At 38.4% G+C, this 15,734-nt stretch overlaps 1 protein-coding gene across 1 annotated transcript; it reads left to right on the top strand.

The window, feature by feature from the left end:
* Positions 1-365: 365 nt before the first annotated feature.
* LOC104444093 (transcription factor MYB1) lies at positions 366-2,083 on the top strand. Its single transcript, XM_010057694.3, has 2 exons — positions 366-643; positions 1,093-2,083. Exons 1-2 carry the CDS (start codon positions 511-513, stop codon positions 1,917-1,919), a joined length of 960 nt encoding a protein of 319 aa, XP_010055996.2. The 5' UTR covers positions 366-510; the 3' UTR covers positions 1,920-2,083.
* Positions 2,084-15,734: the final 13,651 nt, after the last annotated feature.

Raw genomic sequence — 15,734 nt, 5'->3', positions numbered from 1 at the left:
TAGTTTGAAATTGTTTATTGCATGGACAACACTCTACGCTAATCAGCTACATATTATTTTAATTATACCACTGTTGATCTCAAGTGGCATGATCCACTTGCTTGAAACTTAAAAGCACATTATTCCAAAACCCAATAAATCTGATGATTTATAAAATAATAATTAATTCTATTTCTTGCGAAAAAAATGTTTTTTTACAACCCTTCTCAGTGAAAATTTTATTTGACCGAGTAGTACATGGAAGCTGGGAGAAAATGCTGGTTTATCGCCAGCAACTCGAGAGCACACTGTGCCCAGCGGAAAGCGACAGCATGGAAGCGTTGAGCATGTTCTGATAATTAGTATATAATTGGACTGTTTTCTTCGGTGGTGGTAAATCATCGCAAGGCCTGGAAAAGTTCAAAGGGCTCTCGCGTGGTGTACAACAGAGGACCCCGGCGTAGCTTGCCTCCTGCTGGAAGCAATCTACAGAGAGAGAGAGAGAGAGAGAGAGAGAGAGAAGCCAAAAGCATGGGAAGAGCACCATGCTGTTCTAAGGTGGGTTTACGTAGAGGGCCTTGGACGAACAAAGAAGACACGGTGCTTGTCAAGTACATTCAAACGCATGGAGAAGGTCATTGGCGATCCTTGCCTAAAAAAGCAGGTTAAACTTCAATTGCTCTCTTTTCATGTTCAGCTGAAACCCTTCGGAGGCCATTACCGCGAACTTAAAAGGAGTGTCTCTTACGGGGCTTTCCCGGATGATATTTTTTTCCTTCTCTTCTAATGACAGAAGAAGAGAGAAGCTGAATTGGCTAGGGTTACTAATTCCTCCAGTCATATGCCGTGAGGGTTTTCTTTGTTCTGTTTAGTTGGCACTTTTTTGATGTCGTTTCAATCAAAATTATGGCAAATGTAAACTTTCTTGACCCAAGCGTTGATTTTCCAGCCGAGCTACTTATAGTGTCGCTCTAGGTGGACCATTTCCCTGTATAATTTCTGTCTGCTTTTTGAGGATTAATGATGAGTGGGGTCTTGAACAGAACTTGCAGAACTTGAGAGAAACTGACCCTTTTTTTTTTTTATCACTATTGTCTTGTGCAATGCATTTAGGGTTGCTGAGATGTGGGAAAAGCTGCAGGCTGAGGTGGATGAACTATCTGAGGCCAGACATAAAGAGAGGGAACATCACTCCGGATGAGGAAGACCTCATCATGAGGCTTCATGCCCTCCTCGGAAACCGGTGGTCGCTGATCGCTGGGCGACTGCCGGGCAGAACCGACAATGAAATCAAGAACTACTGGAACTCGCACCTCAGCAAGAGGGTCGCTACCGACAGCAATGAAAACCACAGCAAGGGACTGAGAGGCCCAAAGAAGAGAAGCAACAACAACCTCATCGCCGCCAACAAGAAGAAGAGGCGGTCAGAGAAGAGCCCTCAGGAAGATCGAGAAGAAGAAGAAGAAGTCGCCACCACAAAGAAGATAAAAGTCCACCAACCCAAGGCAATTAGGGTTTCACACATATTCTCCATCGCAAGGAACAACAGCTTCGAGACTGTGGAGGTCGCTGACGAAGAAGTGATGGCGCATGATAAGCGCGAGAGCAATGATGTGATCATCAACAGTAACAATGATCTTTCGTGGATGATGAGTGAGGCTAAAGAACACAACTGGTTCTGCGATGATGAAGATTACAATGACATGGTGGATGTCGAAGGGTGCGGCGGCGGCGGCGGCGGCGGCGGTGGCTGTGGCGATGAGATGATCTGCTCGAATGATGATAAAAACACATCGTCTTCTTCCCCATGCCATCGTATTTGGTTACCCAACAACAACAATAAGAAGATGCTGGAGAAGATATTTGAGGAGTATCACGAGCTGCTCAAGTCCGAGGATCACCTCCAAATGGAATCTTTTGTGGATTCCTTATTGATTTGATTTTTCCATTAGTTGAGTTTGGAATGTGTAAGTGGAGCAGGTCGGTGCGTTGTCCCATGTTAATGATCATCCATTGGAGAAGCTTTTCTTATTTTATATTTTTACATTTTATTTTTTTTGGGTTTTTCTAGAAATCTTTTGAAAGCTTCGCGTGTCTTCCGTCCTCTTGATTCTGTTCAATCCTCCACGCCAAACCCGCCCCCCTCCCCCTCTCTCTTTCCTCCACGCCACCTTTACTGTGATTTTCTTTTTTCCTAATAAAACGATAGCCTACTTCTCAATCAAGCTATGTAAGCTTCTATGCTGTTGGTCTTTCTCTAGCTACTAAGTTTTAAGGAAAGATAATGGTCTTGAAATTACTACTATTGAGGCATAACGACATTGCGTCTTAGTCAAATTAGGGTTCTTGTCAAGGAGTGTGAGGTGATTAAGAGAAAGTCTGATGGAGATACGAGATATGTACGCTTTTCTCAACCCACGAGCCCTTCCTCTCGGCCATTAAATGGAACCACCTATTAGTGTCCGTATACTTTTAATCATCCTCAAAAAAACATTCTCGTCCACAAGATCCACCTAAAGAAGGGACAAGTTGAAAGCATGACCAACTCATCTCATTTGATTGGAATTGTAATTATGTCCAACGGTATCGTAGGGCCCAAAGGAGAAAGGTTATTGAGAGAAAATAGTAGAATTTTGGGAAATTTTCTCTTTTCCCGACTCTGCCATTTTGAATTTAAATATCACCTTGTCTTATATATTGGAGGTTGAGGATAATACAAACATTTTTCATGACCAATGTGGCCAGTAATGCATGTTACAAACTGGCAAGGAAAATATACAGTTATCATACGGACAAAGGCTGAAAAGATAGGCATAAACTTAATAACACGATAAATTATATAACTTTTGACTTTAATCACTGACGTAAATATCAACCGTCTCATGTGACACGGCTGGCATTAACGTGGACAAAATAATATGTTAATTTTTTTTTTCGAATTTTTCATTTATTCTTTTTTTTTCCTTTTTTTTCTATTATTTTTTTTCTTTCCTGTCCTTTCTTCCTCTAGTTGTTTGCTAGGCCTCGATGTCTAGCCAGAGACAAGGGTCGAGGTCGACCTCGCCAACAACTAGTGAAGCTCACCCCTGCTGGTCATTGGCGAGCCTTAACCTCACCCTACCACTTGTGAGGCTTAAGCCTCACTAAGTCCAGCAAGGGCAATTTTTGCCCAACCACTGGTGAGGCCGACCTCGCCTAGAAGTTTTGAAACTTTCCACTGGCTAAGCTCAACCCTTGCTAGATCTAGTGAGGGTGAACCTTGCCCAAACATTAGCGAGGTCAACCTCACCTAGCAACAACTAAGGCTCACTCAAGGCGGTGAGGTCGACCTCATCAGCCACTGCTTTTGGCCAGTTGCTGAGGCTCGATGACTGACTAAAGGAAGAAGGGAAGGGAAAAATAAAAGAAAAAAAGGATAAAAATAAAAATAAAAATTCAAAAAAATATTTAAATATTACAAAAAAAAAATTACATCATTATTGGCTATACTACATAGGATGGTTGGTGTCCTTATCAGTAATTTTCAGCAAAAATTTGGCAGATAAATTCAATTGGCAAAATATAAAAAGATTTAGGACTCAATTGGCATAACTAAAAATTGAGAATTGAATTGGCGAAGGTACAATAGATTTTTAGAATGTTTTGATAATTTTCTTTGATAAATTCCCCCATCTATGAATGAGTCCATGATTTGGGTCAAGTATAGAATCATCATTAGAACTAACATCCGGTTGCCACGAATCTTCAAAATAAGATTCTACAAATTCCCATGGATCTTGAGAAAATCCATTGGTTCTGCTTGATTCTATTTGTACTCATCTACTGCCGGTGGATGGTGTTAGGGCCACAACTATCATATAGAGGAAGGTGAATAGGTCAATATGATAACGTTTGAAGACAAACTTGTGCAGTGATTAGGTTTTATTTGTGTGCAAAGCTATCAAGAGTCATAAATGACAGTTTTTTTTTTTTTGTCGTAATAAATGAGAGTTTAGGGGATAGAAAAATGCACATGACAATTATAGTGATTCAATTTATAATAAGCCTACATCCACTCTCTCACGCTAACGGTTTATTGACTAGATTTCACTAATGGATCAATCAAAGTTTACAATGTCTAAGTATTCTCCACTCAAGTGGGGGTGATAATATCTTATGATCTCACTCTCTCAATAACAACATTTAAGAAATTACAGTTTAAGCTCACGAAAACAAGTATGTAACGATGAAGCTCTCTTTGAACTGTGGAATTTGTAGACTTTAGATCTTTCGTTTCCTTTAGCATCACAATCTCTTTTTATGCACTAGCCGACCATTAGACAGAAACTCTAAGGATCATTCATCCAATCAACCTATTGTACTTAAATAATATAGGAAGATCTGATTGCTTCTAGGATGCCAAGATTAAAGTCTCCATTTGATTTTGCTGTCCATACAACAGAGATTGGGTCTCCATAAGCTGAATTCCTCATTTGAAAAGTGTGTCTCATCTCCAATTGATTGTCGCATAAATGATGAACCCTTATTATGGAAGGATTGTGTTGCTATTCATCCCTTCTGAACAATCAATATAAGAAATCCAGGCCTATTCCTAACCATTGCGCTCCATATAAACAAACTTAATTCGAAGATTAGAGATCTTTCCAAATCGGCTAATGATGTGTATTAGCTTGACAATTCTCCTACAATTTATACCGTTGTCCTTAATTATTAAGATATATCACAAGCACGAACGCAGAGAAAAAGATCTTCACATATAGATCAATAAGTCTCTGAATTTGATGAATAAGATCTGAACATATTTGCTCTAAAAGTAACACGTAGAAAACTTACCATTAGAATCATTCGAAATATAAGGAAGTGTCTTCAAAATCAATTAGAGAAGTTCCCTCAATTGATGGCATCTCCGGTGGCATGATATGCGTGGGAATAACCCCATGTCATCTCATCATGATTAGCACTATGGGCTTTAAAAACTTTGAAATAATTTTATTCTCTTTGCATAGGATCCTCTAAAGTACTCGACATTCTTTATGAATTTCTTTAAGACTGCATCCAAAAGATTTGTACAATTTAGCAATAAGATAAGGACAATTGATTTGTTCTACGAGCCTTGAGATGTAATGTTTACATCCTCTATTTAAGAAAATAGTTGTACGAACGCTGAGGTCTGGAGCCCTTCACTTCAGTTCAAGGCAAAAGTTGAGAAACTTGTGAAGAACCTCTACAAAATGCTTGACATGCTTCTGAAGATGTTTAGCAAGAAAGGAGGTAATGATCCTATGCACAGAGGATGTAGAGAATTCAATGGCTATGTTATAGTTTCGAAACAAATACCATTATAACCATCTTAATTCCAACGGAAAACCGATGATCTCAAACGTGAAGAGAAGGACGAAAGGGTAGTCTGAATTGATCCCAAGAGGTTTGAGATCTAAACCTCTTATTATTTGGATATTTTCAACACGAAATCCCAAATGAGACGTTTCGCATCTTTGAAAAAAGTGTACCGAAAGGACAAGCTAAATTATTTTCAAGTAGCACATTTCCTCGTAGGTTTGGTGGATCTGAGGTCGATCTGCCGACAGCTTAGTTGCCATTGCTAACGGGACATATACGGGGATGAAACTTCTTTAGGTCTTAAGAAAAGATATGCAACAATGTCTTTTTCACCTTTAATATGTTTGATTTCACGAGAATATTGTGAAAACCATTCTACCCATTGAAAAAGTAAAAAATGATGAATTATTTTCACGAAAAATTACAATTGTTCAGATGGAACTCAAAATTCTTAACTTCATATTTGACGGCTGAGATTTCTTTGAATGTAGTCACTCTTACGTTTCCAAATGTATCTTTTCCCCTTAGTTTCCCCATGTAAAACCGATGCTCAATATTTGTCACCAGCATCAATTTGTAATATCCATTTGCCAAGTTTGGTCGTTCCTTGTGCTCCATTCCTTAATAATTTTTTCCGAAATTTTGCATAACATTTGTGCCCTAACAGAAATGCAATTGCATCACTTGCATGAAGAGGCAGCGAAGAATTCATGCCGGTTGTTCTCACAATTCACTCCGGTGAAATTCACTTTTGTCATCGTACTCTTTTCCATTCTCTTTCACTTAGTGTACTACCGAAAGTTTGATTTTTTATTCAATGTCAAACACGCAAAACCTTCCTGGCGCATAAAATATGACCCGTGAAGTTATCTATCGGGTTAAATTAACCATCATACCCTCTATAAGGTACATGTAATCTCTCGCTGAAATTCGAGAAAAAAGGATCTCTCCTTTTAAAAATACTCAGTAAGAGATATATTAATTTCATTCAACCTAGACCTTTACTATATCTAATTTCCTATATAAAAAATAAGGATAGATGTATTTAAAATCTTAAAACTTATGAAGAAAGTGCAATCGAATGCTAAAATTTACAGAAAGTATAATCAAATCCCAAAACTTATCAAATTGGTAGAATTGAGTACTTCCATTAATTTTGTCTAACTTGGCTAATGAAAAATACTCACGTGCCTTTTTAAACAATTTTCTCCCTTTTGCGTGGTGATAACGCGACCAAATTATAAAACATAAGGCTAAAACGATATGATTTTATTCAAATTTTATTTAAATTAAATTTTAAAAATAAGCTAAATAAAAAGGAGGGGGTGGTGGGGCGGAGAAAACTACAGCCTCTTCGCCATCGCCCCACGCAGGGATGGCCAAGTTGCCTGCCAAACCTTCTCGGCAACGGTGGGGCACCCTCATGAACCCGTTTCTCCTCTTTCCTCTTTTCTAAATTATCTTTTTTTTTAAATTTAATATAATTAAAATGTATTTAAAAATTAGATTTATACCAAAACGATATAGTCATGACATCACTACATAGGATTAAAAAAAAAAGCCATGGTAGTATTTGCTTTAACCAAATTGATCGGAGATAACATAAAGATTTGATCGAATCAATTTAATTTAATTGCACATTTTCCAAATTTTAAGACTTAATTACATTTTTTTTTATAAGTTTTAGAATTTTCAGTTTAGTGGGATTACTGGTATGAACATTTGGTTTTTTTTTTTTTGGTTAGATATGAACATTCGATTTTTTTTGTCGAGAAAAAATTGTGTTCATTACTCAAAAAATATAGGTACATATTCTTCATGATAAAACAAATTGAAATGGAGCAAGAATACTAAAAACAAAATCAAATCTAGAAAATAAGGAGCATCAACAGAATATTAAGCACATACTTGTTCCACAAGAATAGATTTGTCAAACAAAATTGACAGCCGATTATTAAATCCCGTGTCTCTGTCAATAACGAGTACACGTTGGAAATTTCTGCTCTAATAGATGCTGCATGCCTAGATTCGATTTTTTTTTTATATTATCGTTGTACGGAAATAATCAAAATAGATATTAAAAAAAGAAAATCACATATCTAACATGTGAATGAGCAAATCATCATAATTCATCGATATGCCAAAGTCCCACCTGGAAGTAGAGAATCTGTATATGAACAGAGCAGATGGACATTAAATCTCGAAAAACATATTTATTAAACTTCCAAATGTAAATCAACGGAGGATAACACTTAGTTAAATCATGCGTATGATATGGTGCACATGCGTGCCACGTGTCATGGTTCGGCTGAAGGAGGAAGGGCCTTTCTTAAAAGGCGTGGACAGACCTGGTAATGAATTTTGGACTTTAATGCTGGGGCTATTTTGCATTTTTCTTTTCAAAAAGTATCATATTAGACATCCAATATAGTAATGATAGACCCATTTTTCACTCATGCAAACAGACTAAATTAATATTTCTCTTCGCCTTTGCTATTCCGTCAATGCCTAAGCCAGAATTCAAAAACTATTATTCAAAAATTTGCACATGAAGCTATGTGTCGAATTTAATAAAATCGTGAAAGTTTCATGCGCATAAAATTAAAAAGAAAGACCGAAATATACTTGCACCATAACATTTGACGAACAAAAATTCAAAAGTTAAAAAGCACCTCAAGCAAATTTCAAATTTTATTGACCCATTAAATCTTTGGACCTAAATAAGTCCTTAAAAGACTCATGAGGAAGAAATTGCTCTGGAGTGGGAGATCCCATAATGTCATCATTTATTCCCTCCTCCTTGGGAAGATAAAGATAGAGGAATAATTATGAGATCTTACGATGGTAAAGATAAACACCACGTCAGAATTTTGATCATGATAATTATTAAATAGGCTAGTATGATAGTTATTCGTGCATGTAGTAAGTGAGGGCGGGTGAAAATCCTGCTACAAACCTAGTAGCCTTACAGCAAGGTCGGCCGTGGGTTCGGAAAGAAATTGGTATAAATCTACAGAAATCTCATCCACGTGATGCTATGCTAAATTTCAACTAACTTGCCACGATTCCTCCTTTTTTGGGCCCCTTATATATATATTTGGTTGGTCATACTCTAATTATACTTTAACACTCACTCTCAGACTTTTGCCCTGCTTCCTTGTAGGGCGTGGGAGTCGAAACTCACTCCTGAAATGAAACCGTCCCCACCTCAATCCCCCCTCCCTAAGAATGTGTGGATTGAACCCCCTACCTCCCCCTTCCAAGTTGGAAGGGTGGCCACTGGGGCGAACCCCGTGACAAGAGAGCAGGCCAGTTTTCTTAGTTTGTCAGTTCCTGCTGTGACGATCTTTTTTCTTCTTTTCTTCTTTTTTTGCCTTTTTTTGCTTTTGCCTTAAGTCCACTCGCCGCGATCATTGCATACTTCCCATTTTGTTCAGCTTTAGGAATGGGTTTTGGGACTCTAAAGTCTCATGGCTAAATGCAAACGCGTTTGGTTCAATATTTTGGGCGACTTTCTAAGGGCCCTTAATCCAAAGCAGGTCTAGAGATCTTTTAGAAACTTACATTTTCGAAATACAAGTTTCGATTACTATTCATCTTTTCCAATGGAGAAGCCGATTGGAGGCCGATGACCACCGGCCAAGGGGTCGTGTTCACCGGCGACGCGCCGGCAATTGCCAAATGAGGGACGCCCGACCCTGACGATTGTCACCGGACCTCAGGCAATGCTTAGGTCGCTCGACCCAGGTGACTGATGGCTTGAATCGCGCGACTCAAGTGACCGCCTGAGGTTGCGTGACCTCAGGTGACGGTTGCTAGGGTCGAGCAATCGTTCGAGGGCCAGATCTGGCGATTTGATGGCTGGACTTAAAAATATATATTCATTTTTTTAATTTAATAAAAGTCATTTATCAGTGTAAATTTTACCAAATGGTATTTTGGCCAAAATTATTTCTCAATGTAAATTTTACCAAACGTTATTTGCATTTCGGAAAATCTTATTTATTCAAAGGTATTTGCATTTTTACAAATGCATTCCCCAAAATCCGAACCAAACGGGTTCAAAACTACTCTCCCGAAACGTGTGAAGCTCGCGCGATCCTCCGTTTTCCTTTAATCCTACCTTATTCATCCCCAACTTGTCCTTCCCTTTGTTCAGCAGCACCAGAGAGAGAGAGAGAGAGAGCTTTCGTGACCCCCAGCAATGGAGACAACTGGACATAGGAGACAATCCCAAATAATGGGAGAGCACTCGGCCCGAGGCGAGATTCTTCGTACCGATGGACCAACTGTTGCACAACATACGAATTAATGTCAATCGCTCGTTCTCTTGAGAATCGACCGAGGGGAGTCCGGTCCGCCTTCGCGAAGGGGCAAGTTCGTGAACGGTGGAGGTGGACAGCCGGACGCTGGCCATAGGAGGGAAACGCGAGCCGATGTCCTCCTTGGTTGTTCTTACTTGCTATCCCCCGCGCACAACGTACCGTTTCCACGTTACTTGGGGAAATGACGAGTCGATCGCGGATTGTCCGTCCCATGACTTTGGTCCCATCGACTTCGAATTATTGCTGGTGTCTGGTCCTGCTGACCGGGCGGGTTAAATGCACATTAACGTCGCGGTTCCTCCGATCGAACATCGAGGTTCCCCCGATCAAACGTCGCGGTCACGGTGTCTTTCGCAGGAGTAAGATAGCATCGTGTCGTACAACGTTCGGAGGTGAGATCCGCCGCGAACTTCGTCACAGCAAATGGACCATCCACTGCATGCTTATAACTGAAGCACTGGCGACAGCTGCAACACCACACTAGGTACCGATGAGCATTAAACTTCCACTTCGAGCAAGGACTTCAACCACTCTCGGTGGAGAGTCCCCTATCAGAGCCAAACACAGATGAGATTCAGAACAGTCATTTAAGTGCCTCTGTCAATAATTTTCAGTCAAAAGTCTAACATGGATTTTCTAATAAATAATTTATTGAAATAAGTATATTGAAAGTTCTAAAACTAATCATAAAAGTATAGTTAAGTGCAAGACGTCTAAAAAAGTACAATTAAGTTCTAAAATTTATCATGAAAGTACAATTAAATCTTAAAATATTCAAAAATTACAACCAAGTTTTAAATTTGTCAAATTAGTCCAACCAAATCCTTCCATTGATTGTATTATTTGAAAAATTTATGACTCGATTGCTCTTTCATGATAAATTTTAATTTAGGATTTGATTGTACTTTTTGAAAGTTTTAGGACTCAATTACATTTTCGTGATAAATTTTAAGATTTTTAGCGCACTTATTCTAAGTGTTATTATATGTGCTTTTTTAGTCCAATATGGGCTATGAGTTGGCAGGTTTTTGGCCTAAATGACACGTACCAAGTTGTTCTTTCAAAAAGACACGTCTCTCTTTGTCCTTGCCTTCGACACTCACTCTTGTTCATTGTTTGAAGTCACCCATCATGCAATCGAGGAATCTCATAACAAGGAAAATGTGAGTGATTTATTGTGTTTCATGAGATGCATTGTTATTTTTTGTCAGCGAAGCGACAAAGCCTGTCAATTTTCATTTAATTTGGTGTAATCGTTCTATTTGCTTTATCGTCCTGTACATTTATTCTTTTTTGGTCTTGAGCGCAACATCAGCATGGGTGGCACCACCGTAACATCACTATTTTCAATGGTGGGAATCTTATTAGCAATAAGTGGGAGTACGATGATGGAAATATCGATGTTGTCCATATTAATGTCAGCTTGATACATAAAAAGAATTTGTAAGGGATACGATAGAACACTTAAATGCAAAATAGCAAAATTGCATTATAGGGTTTTTGGTAAGAGCTTGAAAGACAATCCAAAATATTTGCATGTTGGTCATGGTATCAAAGATTTTACTTATCATTATCTCCATGGTGAGGCTGCGTATGTGTATGTTAAGTATTCTAGTGATGACGATGAAGACACTGATGTAGGAATAGTGGGAGATGGTACTAAAAAGAGTACTCAAGCTAAGGATGGATCCATTTTAGAAGAGGAAAGTGAGGCAAGGCACGCAGCTTGTGTTCTAGAGAGTTCAGCAAATAAGCACATGTCGCGTAGTTGCTAGTGAAGACAGAGGTGACGAAGAGTGGATACAATTGGATTGGGAAGTTTCTCCATCGCGTAATCTTTTGTGGATTCCTTGTTGATTTGATTTTTCCATTATTTGAGTTTGCAACGTGCGAGTGGAGCAGGTCGGTCCGTTGTCCCATGTTATTGATCATCCATTGGAGAAGCTTTTCTCCTTTTATATTTTTATATTTTAATTTTTGTTGGGTTTTTCTAGAAATCTTTTGAAAGCTTCGCGTGTCTTCCGTCTTCTCAATTATTTTCAATCACCCCCCGGCCCCGCTTCTTCTTCTTCCACGCCACCTTTACCGTGTTTTTTTTTTCCCTAATAAAACGATAGCCTACTTCTCAATCAAGCTATGTAAGCTTCTCTGTTGTTGGTCTTTCTCTAACAACTAAGTTCTAGGGAAAGATAATGGTCTTGAAATTACTATTCTTGGGGCATAACGACATTGCCTCTTAGCCAAATTAGGGTTCTTGTCAAGGAGTGTGAGGTGATTAAGAGAGGCTGATGGAGATTTGAGATAGGCGTGCTTTTCTCAAACACGAGCCCTTCCTCTATGCCACTAAATGGAACCACCTATTACTGTCCGTATACATTTAATCAGTATCAAAAGAACATTGCCGTCCACAAGTTCCACTTGATAAAGGGACAAGTTGAGAGTACTTGTTAAGGGGACAAGTTGACAGTATGCTAGTCAAATCAGCCCATCTCATTTGATTGGGATTGTCATTATGTCCAACAAATATCAGAGGGCCCAAAGGAAAAAGGTTCACAATAATATTTGAGAGTATATAGTAGAATTTTGGGAAATTTTCTATTTTCCTGACTTTGCCATTTTGAATTTAAACACCATCTTGTCTTATTTATCGAAGGTTGAGGATAATACAAACATTTTTCATGACCAATGTGGCCAGTAAAGCAAATTACAAATTGGCAAGGAATATAAGAGAGTTATTAGACAAACAAAAGCTGAAAAGATACGCATAGATTCCATAACACAATAAAGTTGATAACTTTTGACTTTAATCACTAATGTAGACGCCGATCGTCCTACATCACATGACCGATATGGTTGACACTGATGTGGATAATTTTTAATAATATGTACATATTTTTTTTTTGTTTTTTTTTTTTTTTTTTTTGTTTTTTTTCCTTCCCTTCTTCCTCTAGTTGTTTGCCAGGCCTCGACAACCAGCCAGAGGCAAGGGTCAACGAGGTTGACCTTTTCAACAATTGGCGAAGCGTGTCCCTCCCTGTCATTGGCGAGGTTTGACCTCACCTTGCCACTTGTGAGGCTTAACTCTCGCCAAATTTGACGAGGGCAAGCCTTGCCCAACCACTGGCGAGGCCAACCTTGCCTAGTTCTAAAACTTGCCAATGGCGAGGCTTGACCCTCGCTAGATCCGGAGAAGGTGAGCCTTGCCTAGCCATTAGTGAGGCCAACCTCACTTAGCAACAATGAGGCTCGCCCAAGGCCAATGAGGTCTTGCTGGCCCTTGCCTCCGGTCAGTTGCCGAGGCCCAATGACCGATTAGAGGAAGAAGGGAGGGGGAAAATAAAGAAAAAAATCAAAAAAATTACAAAAAGACCCAAATTAGTGTTGGTCATACTACATAGGACAATTGATATCTATGTCAGCAATTTTCGATCAAAATTGATCGATGGACTCGATTGCACTTTGATGATAAGTTTTGGGACTCGATTACACTTTTTAAATTTTTAGAATTTAATTATATTTTCATTATAAGTTTTAAGACTTCTAGTGTATTTATTCTTAGTTTAATTATATGTGCTTTTTTAGTCCAACATGGACTATGACACATGAAGTCGTTCTCTCAAAAGACAAATCTCTCTCTGTCCTTGACTTCGACACTCATTCTCGTTCATTGTTTGAAGTCACCCATCATGGAAGTGAGGAATCTCATAACGAGGAAATGTGAATGATTTATTGTGTTTTGTGAAATGCATTGTTATTTTTTGTCAAACTAAGCGACAAAGTAAGTCAACTTTTATCTAATTTGGTGCAATTGTGGGGACTTCATGTGAAATTGTCATTTTTCTGCGTTATGGTCTTAGAACTTTTTTTTTTTTAGGTACAACATTAGCACAAGTGACACCACCACAACCATCACTATTTTCCATGGTGGGAATCTTATTGGCGACAGGTAGGAATATGATGATGGAAATGTCGATATTGTCCGTATTAACGTAAGTAGGATACATAAAAAGAATTTGTAAGGGAAACGATGGAACACTTAAAATGCAAAATAGAAAAATTGCTAATAGGGTTTTGGTAAGAGCTTGAAAGACAATCCAAGATACTTGCATGCTGGTCATGGTATTGGAAATTTTATTTATCATTATCCTTATAGTGGGGCTACGTATGTGTATGTTAAATATTTCAGTGACGAAGATGACAACAATGATGTTGGAATAGTGGGAGATGGTATTGAAAAGAGTACTCAAGCTAGGGATAAAATTGTTTTAGAAGAGGAGAGTGAGGCAAGGCACACAACTCGTGTTCTAGAGAGTTCGGCAAATAAGCATATGTCCCATAGTTTCTAGTGAAGACAAAGGTGATGAAGAGTGGACAATATTGGATTGGGAAGTTTCTCTATTGAGTAATTTAGATAATGAATATCTGGTGTATGCAAAAGGCCCAAGCAATGGTGATGATGATGATGATGATGAACTTGCACAAATAAGGCAAGAAGTGAGGGAATTTCATCGAAAACAATTCATACCACTTGGTGGATAGATTAGGGACGAAGGAGCTACAGTGGCTGATGATAATGAGATTGAATATGAGAAAAGTAGTGGTGTTGATGAGAGTGATAGTTCAGAGGATAAGAATGAAGATGATGAAGTAGTTGTGCGTAGAAGGAAAAGTATGTATCCTTGTCATGATCCAACTATTGCAAATCTTGCGTTATGTGTATTTGGAATTTGATGATGCAAAACAATTTAAAGATGCTATTGTGAAGTCCTTAATTGCTCAACGGAGGAGTGTTGAATTCACTATATATACCAAGCAATTTTATGAGAGCAAAGTGTTCGTGTCAAAATAGTACAGGGAAGATATATGTCTCAATGAGTAAGAATTGGCTCACTTCAAATCAGATCATTTCAAAAGCAAGTTATTTGCAGCATTGTATTTGACAATAAAAGGGTAACTATTGTTTAGTTGGCCAGCACTTCTTCAATACAATCAATGTCATGCCAAACAATCCTCAAATGAAATAGTTAGCGAAGTAGCAAGTAGGGGTTAATGCGTCTAGAAATTAGTGTAAATAGTCGAGCACAAGATGATGAGCACACTGATGAATAGGTATAATAAAGAATATGCTCCGACATGGGATTATGCTAGGAATATTGGCTTCAGAACCCTCCCAGTAAAGCATATGTAGAGGCTGTGGGGAAACCATTACCTGACTCTATGACTAAATTTGATTGGAATTATACATATTTAATGCATGCCAAAAGAGGTTCGTGGCTAGATGTAGAATAGCGATAAGGTTGGATAAATTTTCCTAAAGGGTTTATGCAAAAAAAGAGTAATTGACTCATGTTGGAAGAGATGGAAATAATTGAATTTTCCTCTAGTCCGGGCTGTTGTTAAGGTCGACAATAAGGACACTTGGTCCTCGTTTCTTATAAATGTAATGACTTAGTGTTGAGATAAGTAATGGGGGAGGTTGAACATTCATAAGCAATCAACAAAAGATAATGCCATTATCAACTGTTATCTTTCTAATATGCATCTCATATTGTTGCTTACATATGTTTTTTGATTCCATATGCTGAATTATTGTCAATCGTTTGTCGAATTGTTATAATAACTCCTTCATGCATTGTCATATGCCGAGCATGTGAGGCACATATATTGCAAAGAGCACCAACATAGTAGATTTCAGAATTCACAAACAGGGGCTATATGCCTTGACAAGGAAAGGGTTTAGCGCACTTTTCCATACTAAAGCTAAGGATTCGTGTAGAACTTTCTTTACTGCAGAATTCAAGTGTGATATTGTTGACAAAAACCTCTATGAAGCATTCGGTAATAGATAGTAGAAGCATAGTGCAAATCAACCATTAGCATTCTTGAGGACATACATGTTATGGTCATTACAAGGTAGCAAGGAAAGAGAGATGAAGCCGCAAAGTGGACTACATAATGTGGTTCTAGGATTACCAAGAGATTAGATGACAATCTGGAGATAAGAAAGTGTTCATGTCGACCCAAAAAGTAATTGGAATGTTTGCAAATGTACAATTTGTTTCATCTAACTCAAGCACCAAAATATCTTTG

The sequence above is a fragment of the Eucalyptus grandis genome, chromosome 11 (assembly GCF_016545825.1).
Source record: "Eucalyptus grandis isolate ANBG69807.140 chromosome 11, ASM1654582v1, whole genome shotgun sequence".
NCBI classification, from domain to species: Eukaryota; Viridiplantae; Streptophyta; class Magnoliopsida; order Myrtales; family Myrtaceae; genus Eucalyptus; species Eucalyptus grandis.
The sequence above is the reverse complement of the archived record's forward strand: the minus strand, read 5'-3'. Positions and strand labels throughout refer to the sequence as shown.